A 25,726-nucleotide genomic window follows, 5' to 3' on the forward strand; every position below is an offset into this window, starting at 1 on the left:
CGTTGTGGCCGAAACGTCGTGAGAATTGTATTTTATGATGTTTTATTTGTATTATTTTATTATTTCCCTTCTACGTGACTTTACTGAAAGAACCAAGAAGATGAATCCCTGCAGTCACGAAAGCTTTGAATCGAAATTTGGTATACAGAAGGTCGTGGGTTCGACTCCGGATCCTGAGACTGCCTGCTGCTGTATCTTCGGAGTGAGCAGTCTTTCTCGCTCTCCCTTGGTGGTCGCGTGGATTTTTCTCCAGGTCTTCCACTTTTTAAATCCTTTATATTAAGTTCGCTTGCTTGCTTGCTTGCTTGCGCGCTTACGACCGTGCAAATCTTTCGGTCGTTTTTTATTTAAATCTTTTATATTAAGTTCACTTGCTTGCTTGCTTGCGTGCTTACGACCGTGCAAATCTTTCGGTCGTTTTTTATTTAAATCCTTTATATTAAGTTCACTTACTTGCTTGCTTGCGTGCTTACGACCGTGCAAATCTTTCGGTCGTTTTTTAACCCACTTCCCGTGATCCAATCGAGCTGACATTTTGCACACAGACTCGTTGTGCGTGACAATTTCTTTTCGTGAAAAAAACATTTCCAAAATTTTCCACTTTTTAGGAAAAAAACATTTCATATTTAATTTAAAATACCAATGTGATAAAAATGAAACTCTTACTCAAGAAAAACTGAAATGAATAATAAAATAAAACCGATGCCACGCATATAAAGGATTTATAGTGAAAAACTTTGTTTTTACGGGTTAATTTTTTATCCCCTCCACATTTACAATCAGCGTTACCGTGCATTTTTGAGTGATTTGGCTCCTGCTATGAATTTGATCGCGATGGTGAGAAGCCACTACTTTGTTGGGCTACCATTGCTGATAACCAGGTCGCTGCTTCTGAAAAAATAGCTACTCAGTGGGGCCTTACCCACTTCTAGAATAAAACAAATAGTAGACTCTATGGGAACCTCATTTGCCAGTAAAAATATGATAATTGGTTTTATACCCTTCTATCTGGCAACAAAACTGACACCTTTTTACAAGGAGTCATGTTTGCATAGACCGCAATACCTGCGGTCATAATGCAAACAAAAGACATAACTCTGATAATGTATGCACTGTCCTTGAAGTTGATTGGTCCACACCCGAGACAGCTTTCCTTAGAGCCTAGTCTCACATGGGTTGGACCAGATGACGCCAAAAGGCGCACAACTCAAAGACAATGCACCATCAGAGTATGAGAGCTCGGGGCAAGCATCTACACTATGGGAACCTCATTTGCCAGTAAAAATATGATAATTGTTTTTTTACCCTTCTATCTGGCAACAAAACTGACACCTTTTTACAAGGAGTCATGTTTGCATAGACCAATCAACTTCAAGGACAGTGCACATTATCAGAGTTATGTTTTTTGTTTGTATTATGACTGCAGGTATTGCGGTCTAAGCAAACATGACTCCTTGTAAAAAGGTGTCAGTTTTGTTGCCAGATAAATACTCTCAATTATCCGCATGCGGTTTTTAACAAGAATTAATGAAGTGATAGGTTTTTGCCCTTTCAACTGGTACAAAAACTGACACCTGTATACAAGGCATCATGTTTGCAATAACCACAACACAAGCAGTCAAATTGCAAACAAAAAGAAACAACTCTGATGATGATAATGATATGCACTGTCCTTGAAGTTGATTGGTCCACACCTGAGACAGCTTTTTTGTACCAGTTGAAAGGGTAAAAACCTACCACTATATTTTGCCACTGATAAAGGAGGTCTCGTAGTGTAAATGCTTACCCCGAGCTCTCAATACTCTGATAGTGCGCTGTCTTTGAGTTGTACGCCTTTTGGCGTCATCTGGTCCAACACCAATGGAGACTAGGCTCTAAGAAAAGCTGTCTTGGGTGTGGACCAATCAACTTCAAGGACAGTGCATATCATTATCAGAGTTGTGTGATAATTGTAAGTGTGAGAGTGTGTGGTGTGTGTGGTGAGCGTGTGTGTGGTGGAGTGAGGGATGGAGCTCTCTCTCTCTCCTTCTCGGAGGTGGTGGAGGCCGGAGAGAAGGAGCAGCTGCATCACCTGCACAGAGCTCGTTCGCGCGGAGCAGCAGCAGCAGCAGCAGCAACAACAACAACAACAACCACAACAACAACAACCACGGGGCGAGCAAAGCCGGTGGGTGGTTGGGAGCAGTGAGAGAGTGAGCGTGAATGAGTGAGCTTGAGAGATGGTGAATGTGAAAGAGTGCGGGGTGAGTGAGTGTGTGTGTGCCTGCCCACCATCATGAAGGTCTTTAATGATTGTGAACAGTGGAACCCCAAACGCACAGAATAAAACAAATACCTGGCCTATTGATTTTATCATAGGCCTTACCAGGTTAATATAGTAGCTATGTAGGTCCGCTTTAAAATCCCTACACCTCTGTTGCTATAGCAGATGGACAGAGAATATGGCATCCTTGTAGGACTCAAACCACATTGGGGCTCCGCAAACCTCTATCCAGCCACACGCTCCACTATCCAGCCACTCACTCCACTACCCAGCCACTCACTCCACTACCCAGCCACACACTCCACTACCCAGCCACACACTCCACTACCCACACACTCCACTACCCAGCCACACACTCCACTACCCAGCCACACACTCCACTACCCAGCCACTCACTCCACTACCCAGCCACTCACTCCACTACCCAGCCACACACTCCACTACCCAGCCACTCACTCCACTACCCAGCCACTCACTCCACTACCCAGCCACTCACTCCACTACCCAGCCACTCACTCCACTACCCAGCCACACACTCCACTACCCAGCCACTCACTCCACTACCCAGCCACTCACTCCACTACCCAGCCACACACTCCACTACCCAGCCACTCACTCCCACTACCCAGCCACTCACTCCACTACCCAGCCACTCACTCCACTACCCAGCCACTCACTCCACTACCCAGCCACTCACTCCACTACCCAGCCACTCACTCCACTACCCAGCCACTCACTCCACTACCCAGCCACTCACTCCACTACCCAGCCACACACTCCACTACCCACACACTCCACTACCCAGCCACTCGCTCCACTACCCAGCCACACGCTGCACTACCCAACCACGCACTCCACTACCCACACACTCCACTACCCAGCCACACGCTCCACTACCCAGCCACACGCTGCACTACCCAACCACGCACTCCACTACCCACACACTCCACTACCCAGCCACACGCTCCACTACCCACACACTCCACTACCCAGCCACACGCTCCACTACCCACACACTCCACTACCCACACACTCCACTATCCAGCCACTCACTCCACTACCCAGCCACACACTCCACTACCCACACACTCCACTACCCAGCCACACACTCCACTATCCAGCCACTCACTCCACTACTCCGCCACACACTCCACTACCCAGCCTCATGCCCCACTATCCAGCCATACACCTGCCTGGGTATTTTGTGTCATCAAACACTCCATCCCCTCCGCTGCCCATGTGGAGAGCGTGGATGTTTTCACATACCCAGGCCAGATTCGAAGCAAGTGGCATTTATCTTGTATCTTCTGTTTAACGCTGCTGTGTGGAAGATGCCTGGTATGTCGCTCCATACAAAGCTGCAGGTCTTCTCGGCCCTCCCTTGTCGATGCTTGTGAAACGTGGACCCCTCTAATGGAACATCTTCGGCAGTTAGAGCCATTCAGGCTGGCCTGCCTATGATCTATCCTGCGTTTAACCAGGCTGGATTGTGTGAGGAGCTCACAATCCTTGAAAGATCTGGACACATTCCCATCAGTGAGCTCCTCTGGCAGGCAAGGTTGCGTTGGCTGGGTCACGTAGCCTGCATGCCAAGCCAGCGCATGCCCAAGCACCTTTTGTTTGGCCGGATAGAGGGGGTTTAAACGTGCAACGGTATGGGCTCGAGAAGAGATGGACTGGTGCGGTACAGCTGGAGGTTCGTGAAGGACGCAGCAACAGCGGAGGGCAAAGGAGGGACGCTCACAACAATAGGCAGAGCACGGGGCAATGAGAACGCAGTAAGTTGGCACAGCAAAGGGCACAGGTAGTGCATCTGCCAGTAATTTCTGTAAGTCAACCCACGGCACCAGGGTCTGTCCCGTTACTTCCTACCAGCGAGGCCTGATGGTGCACCTAGCCTGGCACAAGTGCCGTGGTGATGTCACCGCCACTTAGTGGTGACCGGTGGCTATTGTTGGTGGTTATGGCGTTTTGATGGTTGTGATGGTGGTGATGGTGGTGACGGTGTTGACGATGCTTGTGATGGTGGTGGTCGTAATGGTGGTGATCATGGTGATGGTGGTCGTGATGATGACAATGGTGGTGGTGGTGATGATGATGATGATCATCATAATGATGGTGGTGGTTACAGTGGTGATGGTTGTGGTTGTGACGATAATTATTGTGGTTATGGTGGTGACGATAGTGGTGACGACGATGGTGGAGATGATGATGATGTTGATGATGGTGATGCTGACAGTGGGGTGAAGAGGGTGGTGACGGTGGTGATGATGATGATAGCGGTGGTGATGATGGTAGTGGTGGTGATGATGGTAGTGGTGGTGATGATGGTAGTGGTAGTGACGGTGGCGGTGATAATGATGATGATAGCGGTGGTGATTATCGTAGTGGTGGTGATGATGGTAGTGGTGGTGATGATGATGATGGTGGTGGTGATGATGATGATGGTGGTGGTGGTGATGATGATGGTAGCGGTGGTGATGATGGTAGCGGTGATGATGATGGTAGTGGTGGTGATGATCGTAGCGGTGGTGAGGATGGTCGTGGTGGTGACGATGGTAGCGGTGGTGATGACGGTAGTGGTGGTGATGATGGTAGCGTTGATGATGATGGTAGTGGTGGTGATTATGGTAGTGGTGGTGATTATGGTAGTGGTGGTGATGATGGTAGCGGTGGTGATGATGGTAGCGGTGGTGATGATGGTAGCGGTGGTGATGATGGTAGTGGTGTTGATTATGGTAGCGGTGGTGATGATGGTAGCGGTGGTGATGATGGTAGTGGTGGTGATGATGGTAGAGGTGGTGACGATGGTGGCGACGGTGATGATGATAATGACGATGGTGGTGGTGACTCCGAGGCTGCCCGTTGCGCTAACCGCCCCACCCCCCCCCACCTGATCTGCCCCCCACCCCAACAGGCAGCGCTCGTGGGGTCAGGTCCCCTCCCCCGGCAGCTTCTGCCCCCCCCGCGTCTCCTGGCCAGCCTGCGCTGTGCGGGGTGGTGGTCTCGCTCAGCGGCTTCACCAACCCCCTGCGCTCCACGCTGCGCGACCTGGCCCTGGGGCTGGGCGCTCGCTACCGGCCCGACTGGGGACCGGGCTGCACCCACCTCGTGTGAGATACGGGGGGGGAGGGGGGGGGGCGAGAAGGGGGCACCGGGGGGGGGGCGGGGCGGGTGAGAAGGGGGCACTGGGGGGGGCACGGGGGGGGCACTGGGGGGGTGAGAGTAGCACAGGGGGGAGGTCATGGGGAACCACACTCATCCCCCGACATTCCTCCCCCTTGATCTGTTTTTCCCTCATCTCCACGTCTGTGTCTCCCCTGTGTTTCCGTGTCCCACCCCTCTGCGTGTCTCACCCCCGCGTCTCACCCTCGCGTCTCTTCCCGTGTCTCTTCCCGTGTCTCCATGTGACCCCGTGTCTTCCCACGTCTCAACTCGTCACCGCGTCTCTCCCCGCGTCTCTCCCCGCGTCTCTCCCCGCGTCTCTCCCCGCGTTTCCCCGCATCTCAACTTGTCTACCCATGTCACCCCGTGTCTCCCCGTGTCTCCATGTGACCCCGTGTTTTCCCACGTCTCAACTCGTCACCCCGTCTCTCCCCGCGTCTCTCCCCGCGTCTCTCCCCGCGTCTCTCCCCGCGTCTCTCCCCGCGTTTCCCCGCATCTCAACTTGTCTCCCCGTGTCTCCCCGTGTCTCCCCACGTCTCAGCTGTGCGTTTGCCCGCACACCCAAGAGCCGTCAGGCGCAGGCTGCCGGGGCTCTCGTGGTGCGGAGAGAGTGGCTGGAGGACAGCGCCGCCCAGGGTCGGAGACTCGCAGAGCGCCGGTGAGACACGGGGAGACACGGGGAGACATGGGGAGACACGGGGAGACACGGGGTGACACGGGGTGAGAAGGGGAGACACGGGTGAGAAGGGGAGACACGGGGAGACACGGGCAGACACGGGCAGACACGGGGAGACACGGGTGACAAGGGGAGACACGGGTGACAAGGGGAGACACGGGTGACAAGGGAAGACACGGGTGAGAAGGGGAGACACGGGTGAGAAGGGGAGACACGGGTGAGAAGGGGAGACACGGGTGAGAAGGGGAGACACGGGTGAGAAGGGGAGACACGGGTGAGAAGGGGAGACACGGGTGAGAAGGGGAGACACGGGTGAGAAGGGGAGACACGGGTGAGAAGGGGAGACACGGGTGAGAAGGGGAGACACGGGTGAGAAGGGGAGACACGGGTGAGAAGGGGAGACACGGGTGAGAAGGGGAGACACGGGTGAGAAGGGGAGACACGGGTGAGAAGGGGAGACACGGGTGAGAAGGGGAGACACGGGTGAGAAGGGGAGACACGGGTGAGAAGGGGAGACACGGGTGAGAAGGGGAGACACGGGTGAGAAGGGGAGACACGGGTGAGAAGGGGAGACACGGGTGAGAAGGGGAGACACGGGTGAGAAGGGGAGACACGGGTGAGAAGGGGAGACACGGGTGAGAAGGGGAGACACGGGTGAGAAGGGGAGACACGGGTGAGAAGGGGAGACACGGGTGAGAAGGGGAGACACGGGTGAGAAGGGGAGACACGGGTGAGAAGGGGAGACACGGGTGAGAAGGGGAGACACGGGTGAGAAGGGGAGACACGGGTGAGAAGGGGAGACACGGGTGAGAAGGGGAGACACGGGTGAGAAGGGGAGACACGGGTGAGAAGGGGAGACACGGGTGAGAAGGGGAGACACGGGTGAGAAGGGGAGACACGGGTGAGAAGGGGAGACACGGGTGAGAAGGGGAGACACGGGTGAGAAGGGGAGACACGGGTGAGAAGGGGAGACACGGGGAGGCACGGGGAGGCACGGGGAGATGCACGTAGAGACACAGAAAGTCGTCCGACCCTGACGCCTGCTGCATATTTGTAGTTTGCGGTGTCTATCCTTGATCGTGTGATTTTTTTTTCTTTCTGGATCTTTGTGGTTTTTTCCTCCACATTTGTAGAATCAACGTGAGTTCAGAGTTTTTGGCTCCTATACATTTCCACGCCGTGATAAGCCCACTTTGTTGAGCTATCATTTTTGACAGCCAGGCCGCTTCTGAAAAAGAGCTGTGTACAGCAGCTCAGTGGAGCCTTACCCACTTATAAGAGGACTTGCCTGCACGAATGGAGAGGCGGTCAGACACACGTGCATGAGCATAATATGGCGGTGCGTTCGCCATAGCGGTTGTACCAGGCTAGGTGCGCTTTGAGGCTATTGTGTGAAAGTGTGGAAGGTGCTTGCCACTGGCAAGTCACCGGGGCAGACCTATGGAGCCACAGTCTTGAACCCTCACAGATTTCGTTTAGACATCTGGAAGATGGTGGGGAGGTGATGATGTCAACCTCCAGCTGCTAGCGATGATGCATGAAGGCAAGGACGGGGCATGGTGGAGTGTCAACGCTCACGGCAGTGAGGACACCATCGGAGATGGACCACGCAGAAATTAATCAGCAGCAGATTCTAGATTTGAAGCTTTTGTGACTGCAAGGATTCATACTCTTTGGTTTTTTCGGTAAAGTCACGTAGGTGAAACAAGAAATCAAATAAATGAAAACAACTAAATAAAATCACGACGTTTCGGAGGCAACACAAGCTTCCTTCCGTCAGGTGTAAAAAAGGAGTAACCTAATTCTTTCTGAGATTAGTGATAGGCTAGCTTTAAATAAAATCTGTTTAGAGTTCGGTGAAGACACAGCAGCAGATGTGAGTGTGAAAGCGATGGGTATTACCTTAAATTTCGATTTAAAGCTTTCGTGACTGCAGGGATTCATCTTCTTGGTTATTTCGGTAAAGTCACGTAGAAGGGAAATAATAAAATAATAAAAATAAAACATCATAAAATAAGAATTCTTTTAAAAATAATTATTTTAAAATAATTTATATTTTATTATGTTTTATTTTTATTATTTTATTATTTCCCTTCTACGTGACTTTTAAAAATAATTATTTTAAAATAATTCATATTTTATAATGTTTTATTTTTATTATTTTATTATTTCCCTTCTACGTGACTTTACCGAAAGAACCAAGAAGAAGCATTTGCTCTGTTTAACATGTAGGCTTTCGCGACCAATTTTATTCATAATCAACGTTTTTGGGTTTAGATGGCGTTATTTATAAATGTGTCGTAACCCTCCACCACCCGACACGGCCAATCAGTAAAAAATGTACCCGTAAAAACAAAGTTTTTCACTATAAATCCTTTATATGCGTGGCATCGGTTTTATTTTATTATTCATTTCAGTTTTTCTTGAGTAAGAGTTTCATTTTTATCACATTGGTATTTTAAATAAAATATGAAAAAAATGTTTTCCTAAAAAGTGGAAAATTTAGGAATTTTTTTTCACGAACATTAATTGGCACGCACAACGAGTCTGTGTGCAAAATGTCAGCTCGATTGGATCACGGGAAGTGGGTTTAAAAACGACTGAAAGATTTGCACGGTCGTAAGCGCGCAAGCAAGCACGCAAGTGAACTTAATATAAAGGATTTAAAAAAAGTGTCACGTTGACAAAAGACAAATAGTTCACTGCTTTAGCCCACCGGTGTGTTGAAGCGTGAAACCACAACATTAAAAAAAAATTGAGTACAACGTTTCGCTGGTAATTGCATCCAGCATCATCAACTGTTAGAGCATTTGTTCTCACAGTTTTCTCAGAATTGGGGGGATGTTTGTGTTTGTATGCGTCAGGTACCTGATGTACGGCGATGGATCGAGCAGCGAGGATGAGGAGGCACGTCCCTCACGCCGCCCAAACAGAACGCCGTCGACGGTGAGTGCCGGGGGGTATGGCTGTGTGTGTGGGTGGGTGTGTGTGGGTGGGTGTGTGTGTGTGTGTGGGTGGGTGTGGGGGTGGGTGTGGGTGTGTGTGTGGGTGGGTGGATGTGTGTGGGTGGGTGGGTGTGTGACTGTTGGGGAGTGGTAGTGTAGCGGTTAGCGCGCTGCGCTAACCGCTACACTACCGCTGAACCTGGCGACCCGGGTTCGATTCCCGCTCACGGCTAACACCAGTGACGATTATCTGAACCGGTCCTGGGCCTCCCCTAGGTCGACTCAGCCTTAAATGAGTACCTGGTGAGGTGTGTAAACATCGCCACTGGGGAACCAAAGGCGGCCGGGCGTGGTGCTGGCCACCCACCTCCTCGTTCGTGTACCGTTCCGGCCTTCATAGGTGCTCGCTAACAGCACTTGCCCCTACATTCTGTTAAGGCTATACGGGGGATCTTTGTTGTGTGGGTGGGTGTGTGAATGTTGGCACAGTAGGGGGCACAGGTGGTGCATCAGCCAGTCATCTCGGTCATCTCAGTCAGTCGATCCGTGGCACCTGCTGGGTCTGCCCCGTGACCTCCTGCCAGCGGGCGTTCGACACTTCACGTGGTAGCCTCAAGGTGCACATGGCCTGGCACAAGTGTCGTGGTGACGTCACCGCCACTTAGTGGCGAATGGTGGCGGTTGTTGTGACTGTGTGTGGGTGTGTGATTGTGTGCGGGAGCTGTAGTGTAGCCCGCGCCCCCTGTGAGGTGGATAGCTGAGCGAGTGCAAAGAGTCGGAGACCCGGTAGAACAACGGGCAGAGGTGAGCTCCCAAGCGAACTGCTCAGGGGAGGGATGGTCACTGGTTTTCAGGCTTCACTGTGTTCAAGTTTCATTTATTGGGTATAGCCCTGGGAGCCATGCGGCTCTTGAGTCGGGTGCAACCGCAACAAACAAAATATGAACATCTTCTTGGTTCTTTCGGTAAAGTCACGTAGAATGGAAATAATAAAATAATAATAATAAAACATAATAAAATAATTCTCACGACGTTTCGGCCACAACGCAAGCAGCCGTCCTCAGGTGGAGAACAGCGTCTGTCGAGGAGACAGATTCAGACCGTCTCCCCGACAGACCTGTTCTCCACCTGAGGACGGCTGCTTGCGTTGTGGCCGAAACATCGTGAGAATTTGAATTTTTTATATTATTTTATTATTTCCCTTCTACGTGACTTTACCGAAAGAACCAAGAAGATGAATCCCTGCTGTCACGAAAGCTTTAAATCGAAAAATATCAACAGAGAACATCTTAAAGCGACGACGCGCAACAAAAACATCCTGGATAAACCAGCAGTGTTGTTATAGCGTGATGTGTCATTACAACTGCCTCGCCTACTGCTGCCTTGTGTGTGTGTGTGATTATATATATCTGTGTGTCTATGGCGCAGGGAAATCTCTGCTGTTCAGCCTCAAATGAGTACCTGGTGTGGTGTGTTAACATCGCCACTGGGGAAACAAAGGCGGCCGGGCGTGGTGTTGGCCACCCACCCCCTCGCGTGTCGTGCAGGCCTTTATACGTGTGCAGGAGCCTAAGTAGCGCAGAAGACGTCGATAGAGGCAACACTTATTTATTAACAAGAGCTACGATACAGCAGCTCGTAGCGAACCCTCACACTCGAAGGGGTAACGGCCCCTTCACCCGATTCTACTAGAGGATGTGTTCCTCGGCTCACGTTCCCCGTGAGCTCCTACTACTCCCCTCTATCTCAGACCATCCTAAAGGAGGCTAACTCACCTGGCCCAGCTTCGGCTCAGGTCCGACCCTCAGCCACTCGAGTCTGGCCCTCACAGGGACCCAGACCTCGCTGCTCTGAGGTCGCCCCTGGCTTGCCCTGCTCGGCTCTTATAAGAACTGCGAGACAGGGCGGTAGTCCCAGGGCTAGGCTAGTCGCTCTTCAATCTTCACTGGCTCTTCATTCTCTTCGGACTCTGACGACTGCCTCCAGCTCTCTCTCTCTCACTGCCGAGGGGTGGGGCTGTGCGGGATCCCAGCCACAGCCTCCCACACAGCCCCCCAGGGTGGTGACCGTTTGCGGACGTTGATGTAGACGCCCCCAACGTAACAGCTCGCCACACCCCGTTACGTAATACCTCTCTACACGTGCTCGCTAGCAGCACTTGCCCCAACAGTCTGTTCAGGCTACACGGTGGATTTTTGTCTCTTGCTGTGTGTGACGAGCGGTAGTGTCGCGTTTAGCGCGCCGCGCCACAAGCCCGGCAACCTGAGTTCCATCCTGCTCACGGCCAACACCAGTGACGATTATCTGAATCGTTCCTGGGCCTCCCCTAGGTCGACTCAGCCTCAAATTAGTACGTGGTGCATTGTGTAGTAAACATCGCCACTGGGGGAGACAAAGGCGGTCGGACGTGGTGCTGGCCACCCACCACCTCGTCGTGTGCCGTTCCAGCCTTCTTAGGTGCTCGCTAACAGCACTTGCCCCAACAGTCTGTTAAGGCAACACGGGGGGATCTTTGGGTGTGATTGTGAGTGGGTGAACGTGCGTCTGTTTGGGCTGGAGAACGCAACACCCCCCTGCGCATCCTCGGCGGTTGCCACCGGCAATGGGCCGTGGTGACTGAGCAAATCGGCTGTTCCCTTCATGGTAGCCACAGGGGACTCTGGGATGGGTACGAGGGAGCTGGTGATGACTGCCCCCTACTCAGCCTTCAACTCAATTCCCATAAAAAATTAAAGAAAGTTAAATTGAAGATTGTGCCGGAGGTCCCAGGGTGGGGGTGGAACAGGCCCTTTGTGGCATCTTTTGACCCAAACCCCCATTCTAGAGGAGCCAGGCGACCTGAACCCCGTAACCCTTTTTGTTCACTCCTGAAATAACAACGAGAAACCTACTCCTCTTCTTGGTTCTTTCGGTAAAGTTGCGGAGAAGGGAAGTAATAAAATAATAAAAATAAAGAGCGCCTTGACAAAAGAATATGCCTCTTGATATGCATATTCTTTTGTCAAGGCGCTCTTTTCCCCCCTTCCAACCCAGCTTATATTTATGCTCCAAGCACGTGTGCTGTTTCATTCAGACGCTGTCGCCTCGACAGACCTGGTCTTCACCTGAGGACGGCTGCTTGCGTTGTGGCCGAAACGTCGTGAGAATTGTTTTTTTTATTATATTTAATTTTTATTATTTTATTACTTCCCTTCTACGTGACTTTACCGAAAGAACCAAGAAGATGAATCCCTGCAGTCACGAAAGCTTTAAAGAAAAACCTACTGTGGGAGGACATGTTACAAGTGTTTGAACGCTCACTGCAGAGGAGGAGAGGCTGACACTTCCCTCTGTCAGGAGCTGGACAGTTACTGCCCTGGACCTCTGGAATACAGGATGGGGTGCACATCATTAGACCTCCTTTGCCAGTACCAAAATATAATAATAGGGGTTTTTCCCCTTTTTTCTGGCAACAAAACTTAAACCTTTTTACAAGGAATCATGTTACTGCATTAACCACAATACTTGTGGTCAAAATGCAAACAAAAAACACACTCTGATAATATATGCATTTACACTATGAGACCTCCTTTACCAGTGGCAAAATATAGTGATAGGTTTTTACCCTTTCAACTGGTACAATAATTGACACCTTTATGCAAGGCATCATGTTTGCAATAATCACAACACAAGCAGTCAAAATGCAAACAAAAATAAACAACTGATGATGATAATGATATGCACACCAATGGAGACTAGGCTCTAAGAAAAGCTGTCTCGGGTGTGGACCAATCAACTTCAAGGACAGTGCATATCATTATCATCATCGGAGTTGTTTCTTTTTGTTTGCATTTTGACTGCTTGTGTTGCGGTTATTGCAAACATGATGCCTTGTATAAAGGTGTCAGTTTTTGTACCAGTTGAAAGGGTAAAAACCTATTACTATTACAATATATGCATTGTCCTCGAAACTGATTGGTCCACACAAAGAGACAGCTTTCTTCGCATTTTGACCGCAAGTATTGTGGTTAATGTAGTAACATGAATCCTTGTAAAAAGGTTTCAGTTTTGTTGCCAGAAAAAAGGGGAAAAACCCTATTATTATATTTTGGTACTGGCAAAGGAGGTCTAATGATGTAGATGCTCACCCCGAGCCCTCGTTACTCTGATAGTGCATTGTCTTTGAGCTGTACGCCTTTTTAAATCCTTTATATTAAGTTCACTTGCTTGCGCGCTTACGACCGTGCAAATCTTTCAGTCGTTTTTTAACCCACTTCCCGTGATCCAATCGGGCTGACATTTTGCACACAGACTCGTTGTGCGTGACAATTTATTTTCGTGAAATTTTTTTTCCAAAATTTTACACTTTTTAGGAAAAAATAAATTATATTTAATTACCAATTGCTTAATGGTGGCAGGCAATCATCTGACCCATAGGTGGCAGCCATCTCAAGCCAGAGGACGAGAGGACTCTAGCCGCCACGCATATAAAGGATTTATAGTGAAAAACTTTGTTTTTGCGGGTTAATTTTTTGCATCCTCTGGTCTAGCACCAATTGAGACGAGGCTCAAAAGAAAGCCGTCTTTGGTGTGGACCAATCAGTTTCAAGGACAATGCCAATATATTATCAGTGTGTTTTTTGTTTGCATTTTGACCACAGGTATTGCGGTTAATGCACACATGATTCCTCGTAAAAAGGTTTCAGTTTTGTTGCCAAAAAAAAGGGGGGAATAACCCTATTATTATAGGATGGGGACCGGTTTCTGTTCACTATGAGGGGTGGACCATCTTCAACTCGGGGCAGGAAATTGCCAATCAAATAAAAGTGGCTCTTCAGAACAGAATAGTGATTTGTGTGTGGGACCAGAGGAGGAGGTTTAAGGTGTTCATATACATTACAATTGTCTCTGTGTTTGTCTGCAGCAGGGCGTGTGTCACTGCTCCTGCCGTGTCTGATTTGTCTCGTGTGTCTGTGCACCAGAGGACATCTCTGCCTGCCGCTCGAGTCTCAACTCCATCTCCGCATCGCACCGCAGGTAGCTGCATCTCACACCCGCCCCGAGTGTGTCCGGTCTTGTTTGACGGCTGCCCTCGTGTGATGGCGCTCACGAGGATCTGAGAGATGACTACCTAGCAGTTCCAGAACTACTACTACTCCCCCCCCCCCCCCCCCCCCCCCCATCAACTCTCTCTTTTCACTCCTCTACCCCAGTCCACTCACTCCCCCCCGCCCCCCTTACCTCTCTCTTCTCGCAAGACATCATGGGGCAAGGTGGGGGGGGGGGTTGATCCTGCTTGGGGCTGCGGTTAATCACACACACACACACACCCCTCCTCATGTGGAGTGGCCAGTTGAAGTCACATCTTGCAGACTGGATTGTGTGAGAAGCTCAGATCCTTCAGAGGTCTGGACACATTCCCATCAGTAGGCTCCTCTGGCAGGGCGAGTCTGCGTTGGCTGGGTCGTGTAGCCCACATGCCCAGCCACCGCAAGCCCCAAACAGCTTCTGTTTGGCCGCATAGAGGGGGCACAGTACGGGCTAGAGAAGGGATGGAGTGATGCAGTACAGGAGGATGTGGAGCTGAGTGGACTTGCCGATGACCGGTACCAGCAGTGTCAAGATCGTCCTCTGGAGGAGGTTCGTGAAGGACGCTATTGGCAGTTCCAGGCTAAGTGTACATTGAGGCTACTGGGCAGTTGGAGGCAGTCGCCCTCCAGCAACAACGGAGGGCAGAGGAGCGATGCTCACAGCAACGAGCAGAGTGCCGGGTGGCTAAAACACAGCAAGTTGGCACACTAGCAGGCACAGGTGGTGCATCAGCCAATCATCTCAGTTGGTCAACCCATGTTAACCGTCTGTCCTCTGACCCCCCTGCCAGCAGCGAACTTTCCACAGTTCTAATCGTGACCCCAAAGTGCACCTAGCCTGGCACAAGCGCCATCACCGTCACTGAATGGCGAACGGCGATTGTTGATGGTGATGATGGTGGTGGTGATTGTGTAGTGGGTTCAACGTAGTCGCAGACGTAGACTTGGAGGCAACACATTTATTCCGTTCCAACACACGGGGTAACTTCCCCTTAACAGAATAACAACCTAAGGCGGTGACCACCAGTCTAACTACACCAGTTACAACGTAACTGCTACTACGGACCGGGACCAACAATTTGATAGAAAGTTTTTTTCAGGAAACAATCCTCTTTGCTATAAAAACTTTTAACATGCATTGAACGTTTCGTATCGTGGTAACCCTAAAATTAAATCGCTAAAGCTACGCATTGTAGTGTGTAGTGTATAGTGTAGTGTATAGTGTAGTGTATAGTGTAGTGTATAGTGTAGTGTATAGTAGTGTAATAGTGTAGTGTGTAGTGTAGTGTGTAGTGTAGTGTAGTGGTTAGTGTAGTGGAATAATGTAGTGTATAGTGTAGTGTATAGTGTAGTGGAATAATGTAGTGTATAGTGTAATGTAATAGTGTAGTGTAATAGTGTAGTGTATACATGCATTGAACGTATTGTAACATATCATTGTACTGCACTCACCAAGATTCTGTCCGTCGTCTGCATACTTGAACGATGTTAGGTTGTTGACGGCTACATTTAAAATATTTAGCAATTTTGTCGCATCGCTATCGAAAGATTGAAATATCGTAAGTCGGACCATCGAAACTCGGGGACTACCTGTATACACGTGTTTTTTAAAGGAAGATTTACGGTGTATAAAGGTTGTTTCCAAAACGTTGGGTGGTGCTGCAAAGGCTTTTGTCATCCTACTTCCAATTCTTGTTCTGGTGATTATTTAAATGGCAATTAGATGAACGCCTGAGGTTTCACGGGTTTGACGGTCAGGATATTGAATTACAGATGATTGGGGGGGGGAGAACGCCGGATTTTCAAAAACGCCGGATACTCGCTACATCATCATTATTTAAACATCTTTTATTTGCACATTTTTGTATGATGTGTTGCTATGTTTTTGTGTGTTTTCAAATATGATTTATTTGTTCAAATTGTCACCAACAAACATAGAAATAGACAAAAATAAATATGATTTAAAAAATGTACCCTTTTATCTGCCAACAAAACTGACACCTTTTTTACAAGGAGTCATGTTTGCATTGACCACAATACCTGCAGTCGGAATGCAAACAAAAAACACAACTCTGATAATGTATGCACTGTCCTTGAAATTGATTGGTCTACACCCGAGACAGCTTTCCTTAGAGCCTAGTCTCCCATGGTGTTGGACCAGATGACGCCAAAAGGCGCACAACTCATAGACAATGCACCATCAGAGTATGAGAGCTCGGGGTAAGCATTTACACCATTGGAACCTCATTTGCCAGTAGCAAAATATGATAATTGTTTTTTTACCCTTTTATCTGGCAACAAAACTGACACCTTTTTTACAAGGAGTCATGTTTGCATTGACCACAATACCTGCAGTCGGAATGCAAACAAAAAACACAACTCTGATAATGTATGCACTGTCCTTGAAGTTGATTGGTCCACACCCGAGACAGCTTTCCTTAGAGCCTAGTCTCACATGGTCCTTGAAGTTGATTGGTCCACACCCGAGACAGCTTTCCTTAGAGCCTAGTCTCACATGGTCCTTGAAGTTGATTGGTCCACACCCGAGACAGCTTTCCTTAGAGCCTAGTCTCACATGGTCCTTGAAGTTGATTGGTCCACACCCGAGACAGCTTTCCTTAGAGCCTAGTCTCACATGGTCCTTGAAGTTGATTGGTCCACACCCGAGACAGCTTTCCTTAGAGCCTAGTCTCACATGGTCCTTGAAGTTGATTGGTCCACACCCGAGACAGCTTTCCTTAGAGCCTAGTCTCACATGGTCCTTGAAGTTGATTGGTCCACACCCGAGACAGCTTTCCTTAGAGCCTAGTCTCACATGGTCCTTGAAGTTGATTGGTCCACACCCGAGACAGCTTTCCTTAGAGCCTAGTCTCACATGGTCCTTGAAGTTGATTGGTCCACACCCGAGACAGCTTTCCTTAGAGCCTAGTCTCACATGGTCCTTGAAGTTGATTGGTCCACACCCGAGACAGCTTTCCTTAGAGCCTAGTCTCACATGGTCCTTGAAGTTGATTGGTCCACACCCGAGACAGCTTTCCTTAGAGCCTAGTCTCACATGGTCCTTGAAGTTGATTGGTCCACACCCGAGACAGCTTTCCTTAGAGCCTAGTCTCACATGGTCCTTGAAGTTGATTGGTCCACACCCGAGACAGCTTTCCTTAGAGCCTAGTCTCACATGGTCCTTGAAGTTGATTGGTCCACACCCGAGACAGCTTTCCTTAGAGCCTAGTCTCACATGGTCCTTGAAGTTGATTGGTCCACACCCGAGACAGCTTTCCTTAGAGCCTAGTCTCACATGGTCCTTGAAGTTGATTGGTCCACACTCGAGACAGCTTTCCTTAGAGCCTAGTCTCACATGGTGTTGGACGATTGCCGGACTGATGCAGCCTTTAGACCCGGTGATCCGGCAAATGCCAAATTACACAATCACTTTTCGCCTGATCGCAACTGTGTATTGTTTCTGTTTTCATGACCATAGTTATTCGTCCTGAAAAATGTGTATAAGTGCAGTATTTTCATTGTTTAAGTTGTTGAATGTAGTGTATAATGTACTCTATATAATATTTAACATCGAAATCAACAGCATTTAAAAATTTGAGTACGACGTTTCGCTGATTATTACAATCATCTTCATCGGGCAAGAATGGTGAAGCCCTCCTGTTGCTCCCGGTCTTAAATAGAGCAGCATCAGGGTGACGTCTTCATTTACTACACTATACACTACTACACTACACTATACACTACACTATACACTACTACACTACACTATACACTACTACACTACACTATACACTACACACTACACTATACACTATACACTACACACTACACTACACTATACACTATACACTACACACTACACTACACTATACACTACTACACTACACTATACACTACTACACTACACTATACACTACTACACTACACTATACACTACTACACTACACTATACACTACTACACTACACTATACACTATACACTACACTATACACTCTACACTACACTATACACTACTACACTATACACTATACACTACTACACTATACACTACTACACTACACTATACACTACTACACTACATTAAAATAGAGCAGCATCAGGGTGACGTCATCATCTAATTAAATCTGGTACAGTGATTCGAGGCAGAGGGGGGTGGTATTGTAATTATATATATTTGTAATCATTCAATTGTTATTCATTAAAGAAGCGAATTATTTTGTTCTTTGAAAAACGTGACACATTTTTTGCTGATTGGCCGTGTCGGGTGGTGGAGGGTTACGACACATTTATAAATAACGCCATCTGACCCAAAAACCTTTATTATGAATAATATTGGTCGTGAAAGCCTCTACGTGTTAAACCGAAATCAAGCATAGCTATACTCTTTGTTTCTTTCGGTAAAGTCACGTAGGTATAAAATAAAATAAATTAAATCACGACGTTTCGATTGCAACACAAGCAATCATCATCAGGTGGGAAAACCACAGCAAGAAAATGTTTTGCTTTAGTGGGACACAGAGTTGCCATGGTAAGAGGTTAGGGTTTTACCTGGTTAATAACATCCTTCAAATGATCGCTCAATTTGTATCCATCAAACATTTTCTTGCTGTGGTTTTCCCACCTGATGATGATTGCTTGTGTTGCAATCGAAACGTCGTGATTTAATTTATTTTCTACCCACGTGACTTTACCGAAAGAACCAAAGAGTATGGGTCCCTGCAGTCACGAAAACTTTAAATCGAGATTCAAGCATAGCTACTTTTATTTTAGTAATAGGTTTTTACCCTTTCAACTGGTACAAAAACTGACACCTTTATACAAGGCATCATGTTTGCATGATGCCTTGTATAAAGGTGTACCAGTTGAAAGGGTTAAAACCTATTACTATATTTCGCCACTGGTAAAGGAGGTCTCGTAGTGTAAATACTTTTATTTTGTCACATACACGATGCCGATCGCCGGACTGGTCCGAGCCTTTGGAGCGGTTTTGCTGGTTTAGACGGATCGGCCCGGGACCGCCGGATAATTTTGTAAACCGGATAATCAAATGTCAAATGTGGTTAAGTATAGTGCAGGTTTGCCAACAAGGGTTTTATGGATGAACAGGGCCCTATGTGGATTTCTTCTTGCGTGTGATGATGATGATGATGGTGATGGCATTGATGCTGCTGGTTTCAGTGGAGTCTTATCGGGAGGACTGGATTGTAGCATTGCGAGTGCAGTTTCATCATCTTTGTTCAGTGAATGAGGTGGAGGAGGAGGTGAAGGAGGAGGTAGAGGAGGTAACGGAGGAGGAGGTAACGGAGGAGGAGATGGAAGAGGAGGAAATGAGCATCGGGGATCGCGACTCTGAGTGGTGAGAATCTTAGCACCAAACCTCCACGACCCCTAACACTGCCCTTACCACTACCCCTGACTTAACACCATTCACTACTCCGACCATTTCCTCTTCGACTAGCCATAACACTACCACTACAGCTGCCAGTACTACTAACATTACCCCTACCATTACCACTAACATTACCCCTACCATTACCACTAACATTACCCCTACCATTACCACTAACGCTATCCTTACCGCTAACTAAACCCCTAACACTGCCGTTACCACTACCCCTGACTTAACACCATTTATTACTCCGACCATTTCCTCTTCGACTAGCCATAACACTACCACTACACCTGCCACTACTAACATTACCCCTACCATTTTCTTGGTTCTTTCGGTAAAGTCACGTAGAATGGAAATAATAATAAAAAAATAAAATAAAACATTAAATAATTCTCACGACGCTTCGGCCACAACGCAAGCAGCCGTCCTCAGGTGGAGAACAGGTCTGTCAAGAAGACAGAGTCTGAATGACAACCCCAGGCTTGGAGCGTCTTTTTAAATCCTTTATATTAAGTTCGCTTGCTTGCGTGCTTGCTTGCTTGCTTACGACCGTGCAAATCTTTCGGTAGTTTTTTAACCCACTTCCCGTGATCCAATCGAGCTGACATTTTGCACTCGTTGTACGAGACAATTAATGTTCGTGAAATTTTTTTCTCCAAAATTTTACACTTTTTAGGGAAAACAAATGAAATATTTAATTACCAATTGCTTAATACTGGCAGACAATCATCTGACCCATAGGTGGCAGCCATCTCAAGCCAGAGGACGAGAGGACTCTAGCCGCCACGCATATAAAGGATTTATAGTGAAAAACTTTGTTTTTACGGGTTAATTTTTTTAAGCTGGGATGGAGGGGGGGAGAGCGCCTTGACAAAATAATTTGCATATCAAGAGTAATTTTGCATATTTATGTGAAATGCAGATATGCGATTAGTACTATTTGTGAAATGCGTAGGAGGTTTGGCGAGGGGTTTAAAGTCATTACCACTAACGCTATCCTTACCGCCAACTAAACCCCTAACACTGCCCTTACCACTACCCCTGACTAACGCTACTTAACTCCTCTGGCCACTAACCCCTACCACTAGGCTTACACTGCCAGTACTCTGAACACTACCCATACCTCTAGCCATACCACTATCACTATCATTACCACCTCCCCCAACACTACCCATACCTCTAGCCCTATCACCATCATTACCACCTCCCCTAACACTACCACTTCCACTACCCATACTACTACCCCTACCACTGTGCCTGTTACTGCAGCGCGCCCAGCCCGCCTGGTGCATTAGGAGACCCCTACGATGGGACCACAGAGGAAGAGGAGGCAGTGGAGGAAACGCAGGTGGGGGGCAGGGCAGGAGGAGGGGGGAAGGAGGAGGAGGCAGCCCCTGGCCCCCCTGAGCTGCCCGGTGAGTGTCAGCACTGACCACACACTGACCACACACACTGACCACTCACACTGACCACTCACACTGACAACTCACTCACTCACACAGACCACTCACTGACCACACACACTGACCACACACTGAACACACACACTGACCACTCACACTGACCACTCACACTGACAACTCACTCACTCACACAGACCACTCACTGACCACACACACTGACCACACACTGACCACACACTGACCACTCACTGACCCACACTGACCACACACGGACCACTCACACTGACAACTCACTCACACAGACCACTCACTGACCACTTACTCACACAGACCACTCACTGACCACACACTGACCACTCACTAACCCACACTGACCACAACCACTCACTGACCACTCACACTGACAACTCACTTACACAGACCACTCACTGACCACTTACACAGACCACTCACTGACCACACACTGACCACTCACTGACCACACACTGACCACTCACTGACCACACACTGACAACTCACTCACACAGACCACTCACTGACCACTCACACTGACAACTCACTCACACAGACCACTCACTGACCACTTACTCACACAGACCACTCACTGACCACACACTTACAACTCACTCACACAGACCACTCACTGACCACTTACTCACACAGACCACTCACTGACCACACACTGACCACTCACTGACCACACACTTACAACTCACTCACACAGACCACTCACACTGACCACTGACCCACACGACCACTCACACTGACCACACACTGACCACACACTGACCACACACTGACCACACACTGACAACTCACTCACACAGACCACTCACTGATCACTCACACTGACAACTCACAAACACTCTCACACTGACTACTCATTCACACTCGTTGACCAAGCGTTCACAGACCACTACTCACACTGACTGCTCGGTCACACTGACCACTCACGAACACTGACACGGATCACTCAATCACACTGACCACTCAAACACTCACTCACACAAGCCACTCGCTCACTTACTGACACTGACCACTCACTCGCACAGACACACTGCGATCACTCACTCAAGCACAACAGCGATCACTCGCCTACACAGACACAGTCATCACTCACACACTGCGATCACTCACTCAAGCACAACAGCGATCACTCACCTACACAGACTCGGTCATCACTCGCACACCGCGATCACTCACTCAAGCACAACAGCGATCACTCACCTACACAGACACAGTCATCACACACACACCGCGATCACTCGCTCATCATATTCACCGTTGCTCTAGATCTGCTGTCGGGGAAGAGGATTCTTCTGCACGCGTCGCTCTCCGCTCAAGAGCGCCGCTCCCTGCAGCGACTCACCGTGGCCTGGAACGGGTACCGGGGGTCACGGGGTGACGCGAGGGGGTGACGCGAGGGGGTGACGCGAGGGGGTGACGTGGGGGGGTGACGTGGGGGGTGACGTGGGGGGTGACGTGGGGGTGACGTGGGGGGGTGACGTGAAGGGGTGACGTGATGGGGTGACGCGGAGGGGGTGACGCGGTGGGGGTGACGCGGTGGGGGTGACGCGGAGGGGGTGACGCGGAGGGGGTGACGCGGAGGGGTGACGCGGTGGGGGTGACGCGGAGGGGTGACGCGGAGGGGGTGACGCGGAGGGGTGACCGGCGAGGGGTGACGCGGAGGGGGTGACGCGGAGGGGGTGACGCGGAGGGGGTGACGCGGAGGGGGTGACGCGGAGGGGGTGACGCGGAGGGGGTGACGCGGAGGGGGTGACGCGGAGGGGGTGACGCGGAGGGGTGACGCGGAGGGGGTGACGCGGAGGGGGTGACGCGGAGGGGGTGACGCGGAGGGGGTGACGCGGAGGGGGTGACGCGGAGGGGGTGACGCGGAGGGGGTGACGCGGAGGGGGTGACGCGGAGGGGGTGACGCGGAGGGGTGACGCGGAGGGGTGACGCGGAGGGGGTGACGCGGAGGGGGGTGACGCGGAGGGGGGTGACGCGGAGGGGGTGACGCGGAGGGGGTGACGCGGAGGGGGTGACGCGGAGGGGGTGACGCGGAGGGGGTGACGCGGAGGGGGTGACGCGGAGGGGGGGGTGACGCGGAGGGGGTGACGCGGAGGGGGTGACGCGGAGGGGGTGACGCGGAGGGGGTGACGCGGAGGGGTGACGCGGAGGGGGGTGGACGCGGAGGGGGTGACGCGGAGGGGGTGACGCGGAGGGGGTGACGCGGAGGGGGTGACGCGGAGGGGGTGACGCGGAGGGGGTGACGCGGAGGGGGTGACGCGTGAAAAGAATGGGTGACGTAATGGGATGTGACGGGCTGCTGTGTGCGCCGTGTGTCAGGAGCGTCGTTGCTGACGGTGCAAGTGAAGAAGTCGACTTCGTCATCGCCAATCACGGCTGGGATGAGAGCTTCGACGAGGTGGGTGTGACGAGGTGAGGGTGTGAAAGGGTGTGACGGGGTGAGGGTGTGAGAGGGTGAGGGTGTGACGGGGTGAGGGTGTGAAAGGGTGTGACGAGGTGAGGGTGTGAGAGGGTGAGGGTGTGACGGGGTGAGGGTGTGAAAGGGTGTGACGGGGTGAGGGTGTGAAAGGGTGTGACGGGGTGAGGGTGTGAGAGGGTGAGGGTGTGACGGGGTGAGGGTGTGAAAGGGTGTGACGGGGTGAGGGTGTGAAAGGGTGTGACGAGGTGAGGGTGTGAAAGGGTGTGACGGGGTGAGGGTGTGAGAGGGTGAGGGTGTGACGGGGTGAGGGTGTGAAAGGGTGTGACGGGGTGAGGGTGTGAAAGGGTGTGACGAGGTGAGGGTGTGACGTGACGGGGTGAGGGTGTGAGAGGGTGAGAGTGTAAGGGGTGAAGGTGTGACAGGGTGAGGGTGTTAAGTATGTGGTGAGTTTAACACGAGTGGTGAGTGTGATGTGAGTGTGATGTGAGTGTGAGGTGAGTGTGGTGTGATGTGAGCTGTGATGTGAGCTGTGATGTGAGTGTGATGTGAGTGTCATGTGAGTGGTGATGTGAGTGGTGATGTGAGTGGTGATGTGAGTGTGAGGTGAGTGTGATGTGAGTGGTGGTGTGAGGTGAGTGTGAGGTGAATGTGAGTGGTGATGTGAGTGGTGATGTGAGTGGTGATGTGAGTGTGATGTGAGTGGTGATGTGAGTGATGTGAGTGGGAGTGTGATGTGAGTGTGATGTGAGTGTGATGTGAGTGTGATGTGAGTGTGATGTGAGTGTGATGTGAGCTGTGGGTGGTGATTAGTGAGTGTGAGGTGAGTGTGATGTGAGTGGTGAGTGTTACGAGGTGGTGGTAATTGGTGTGATGTAGTGGTGGTGGTGAGTGGTGTGACGAGGTGGTGGTGAGTGGTGTGACGAGGTGGTGGTGAGTGGTGTGACGAGGTGGTGGTGGTGAGCGGTGTGACGAGGTGGTGGTGAGCGGTGTGACGAGGTGTTGGTGGTGAGTGGTGTGACGAGGTGGTGGTGAGCGGTGTGACGTGGTGGTGGTGAGTGGTGTGACGAGTGGTGGGTGGTGAGCGGTGTGACGTGGTGGTGGTGAGTGGTGTGACGAGGTTGGTGGTGGGTGAGCGGTGGTGACATGGTGGTGGTGGGTAAGTGGTGTGACGAGGTGGTGGTGGTGAGCGGTGTGACGAGGTGGTGGTGGTGAGTGGTGTGACGAGGTGGTGGTGGTGAGTGGTGTGACGAGGTGGTGGTGGTGAGCGGTGTGACGAGGGTGGTGGTGGTGAGCGGTGTGACGAGGTGGTGGTGAGCGGTTGTGACGAGGTGGTGGTGGTGAGTGGTGTGACGAGGTGGTGGTGGTGAGTGGTGTGACGAGGTGGTGGTGAGCGGTGTGACGTGGTGGTGGTGAGTTGGTGTGACGAGGTGGTGGTGGTGAGCGGTGTGACGTGGGGTGGTGGTGAGCGGTGTGACGAGGTGTGTGGTGGTGAGCGGTGTGACGAGGTGGTGGTGAGCGGTGTGACGAGGTGGTGGTGAGCGGTGTGACGTGTGGTGGTGAGTGGTGTGACGAGGTGGTGGTGAGCGGTGTGACGTGGGTGGTGGTGCGTGGTGTGACGAGGTGGTGGTGGTGAGCGGTGTGACGTGGTGGTGGTGAGCGGTGTGACGAGGTGGTGAGTGGTGTGACGAGGTGGTGGTGAGCGGTGTGACGTGGTGGTGGTGGTGAGTGGTGTGACGAGGTGGTGGTGAGCGGTGTGACGAGGTGGTGAGTGGTGTGACGAGGTGGTGGTGAGCGGTGTGACGTGGTGGTGGTGAGCGGTGTGACGAGGTGGTGGTGAGCGGTGTGACGAGGTGGTGGTGAGTGGTGTGACGAGGTGGTGGTGAGCGGTGTGACGAGGTGGTGGTGAGCGGTGTGACGAGGTGGTGGTGAGCGGTGTGACGAGGTGGTGGTGAGTGGTGTGACGAGGTGGTGGTGAGTGGTGTGACGATGTGGTGGTGAGCGGTGTGACGAGGTGGTGGTGAGTGGTGTGACGTGGTGGTGGTGGTGAGCGGTGTGACGAGGTGGTGGTTTGAGTGGTGTGACGAGGTGGTGGTGGTGAGTGGTGTGACGAGGTGGTGGTGGTGAGTGGTGTGACGAGGTGGTGGCGAGCGGTGTGACGTGGTGGTGGCGAGCGGGTGTGACGTGGTGGTGGCGAGCGGTGTGACGAGGTGGTGGCGAGCGGTGTGACGTGGTGGTGGTGAGCGGTGTGACGAGGTGGTGGTGAGTGGTGTGACGTGGTGGTGGTGAGCGGTGTGACGAGGTGGTGGTGAGTGGTGTGACGTGGTGGTGAGCGGTGTGACGTGGTGGTGGTGAGTGGTGTGACG

General features: G+C 50.8%; 2 protein-coding genes across 4 annotated transcripts in view; both read left to right on the forward strand.

The window, feature by feature from the left end:
* Positions 1-25,726, forward strand: part of N6AMT1 (N-6 adenine-specific DNA methyltransferase 1) — a 164,342-nt gene that overhangs the window by 47,119 nt on the left and 91,497 nt on the right. The gene's annotated exons all lie outside the window — the stretch shown is intronic.
* The window catches only part of LOC133339415 (DNA repair protein XRCC1-like), a 29,454-nt gene that overhangs the window by 1,339 nt on the left and 2,389 nt on the right, over positions 1-25,726 (forward strand). Inside the window, exons 3-11 of the mRNA XM_061547560.1 lie at positions 2,036-2,167; positions 5,181-5,376; positions 5,970-6,086; positions 8,969-9,050; positions 14,011-14,065; positions 19,361-19,475; positions 20,781-20,926; positions 22,208-22,298; positions 23,264-23,342. Coding sequence (XP_061403544.1) covers positions 2,036-2,167; positions 5,181-5,376; positions 5,970-6,086; positions 8,969-9,050; positions 14,011-14,065; positions 19,361-19,475; positions 20,781-20,926; positions 22,208-22,298; positions 23,264-23,342 — 1,013 coding nt within the window. The remainder of the gene's footprint in view (positions 1-2,035; positions 2,168-5,180; positions 5,377-5,969; positions 6,087-8,968; positions 9,051-14,010; positions 14,066-19,360; positions 19,476-20,780; positions 20,927-22,207; positions 22,299-23,263; positions 23,343-25,726) is intronic.

Source organism: Lethenteron reissneri, unplaced genomic scaffold (genome assembly GCF_015708825.2).
Source record: "Lethenteron reissneri isolate LAM-NWPU_2019-01 unplaced genomic scaffold, ASM1570882v1 scaffold_1864, whole genome shotgun sequence".
NCBI lineage: Eukaryota > Metazoa > Chordata > Hyperoartia > Petromyzontiformes > Petromyzontidae > Lethenteron > Lethenteron reissneri.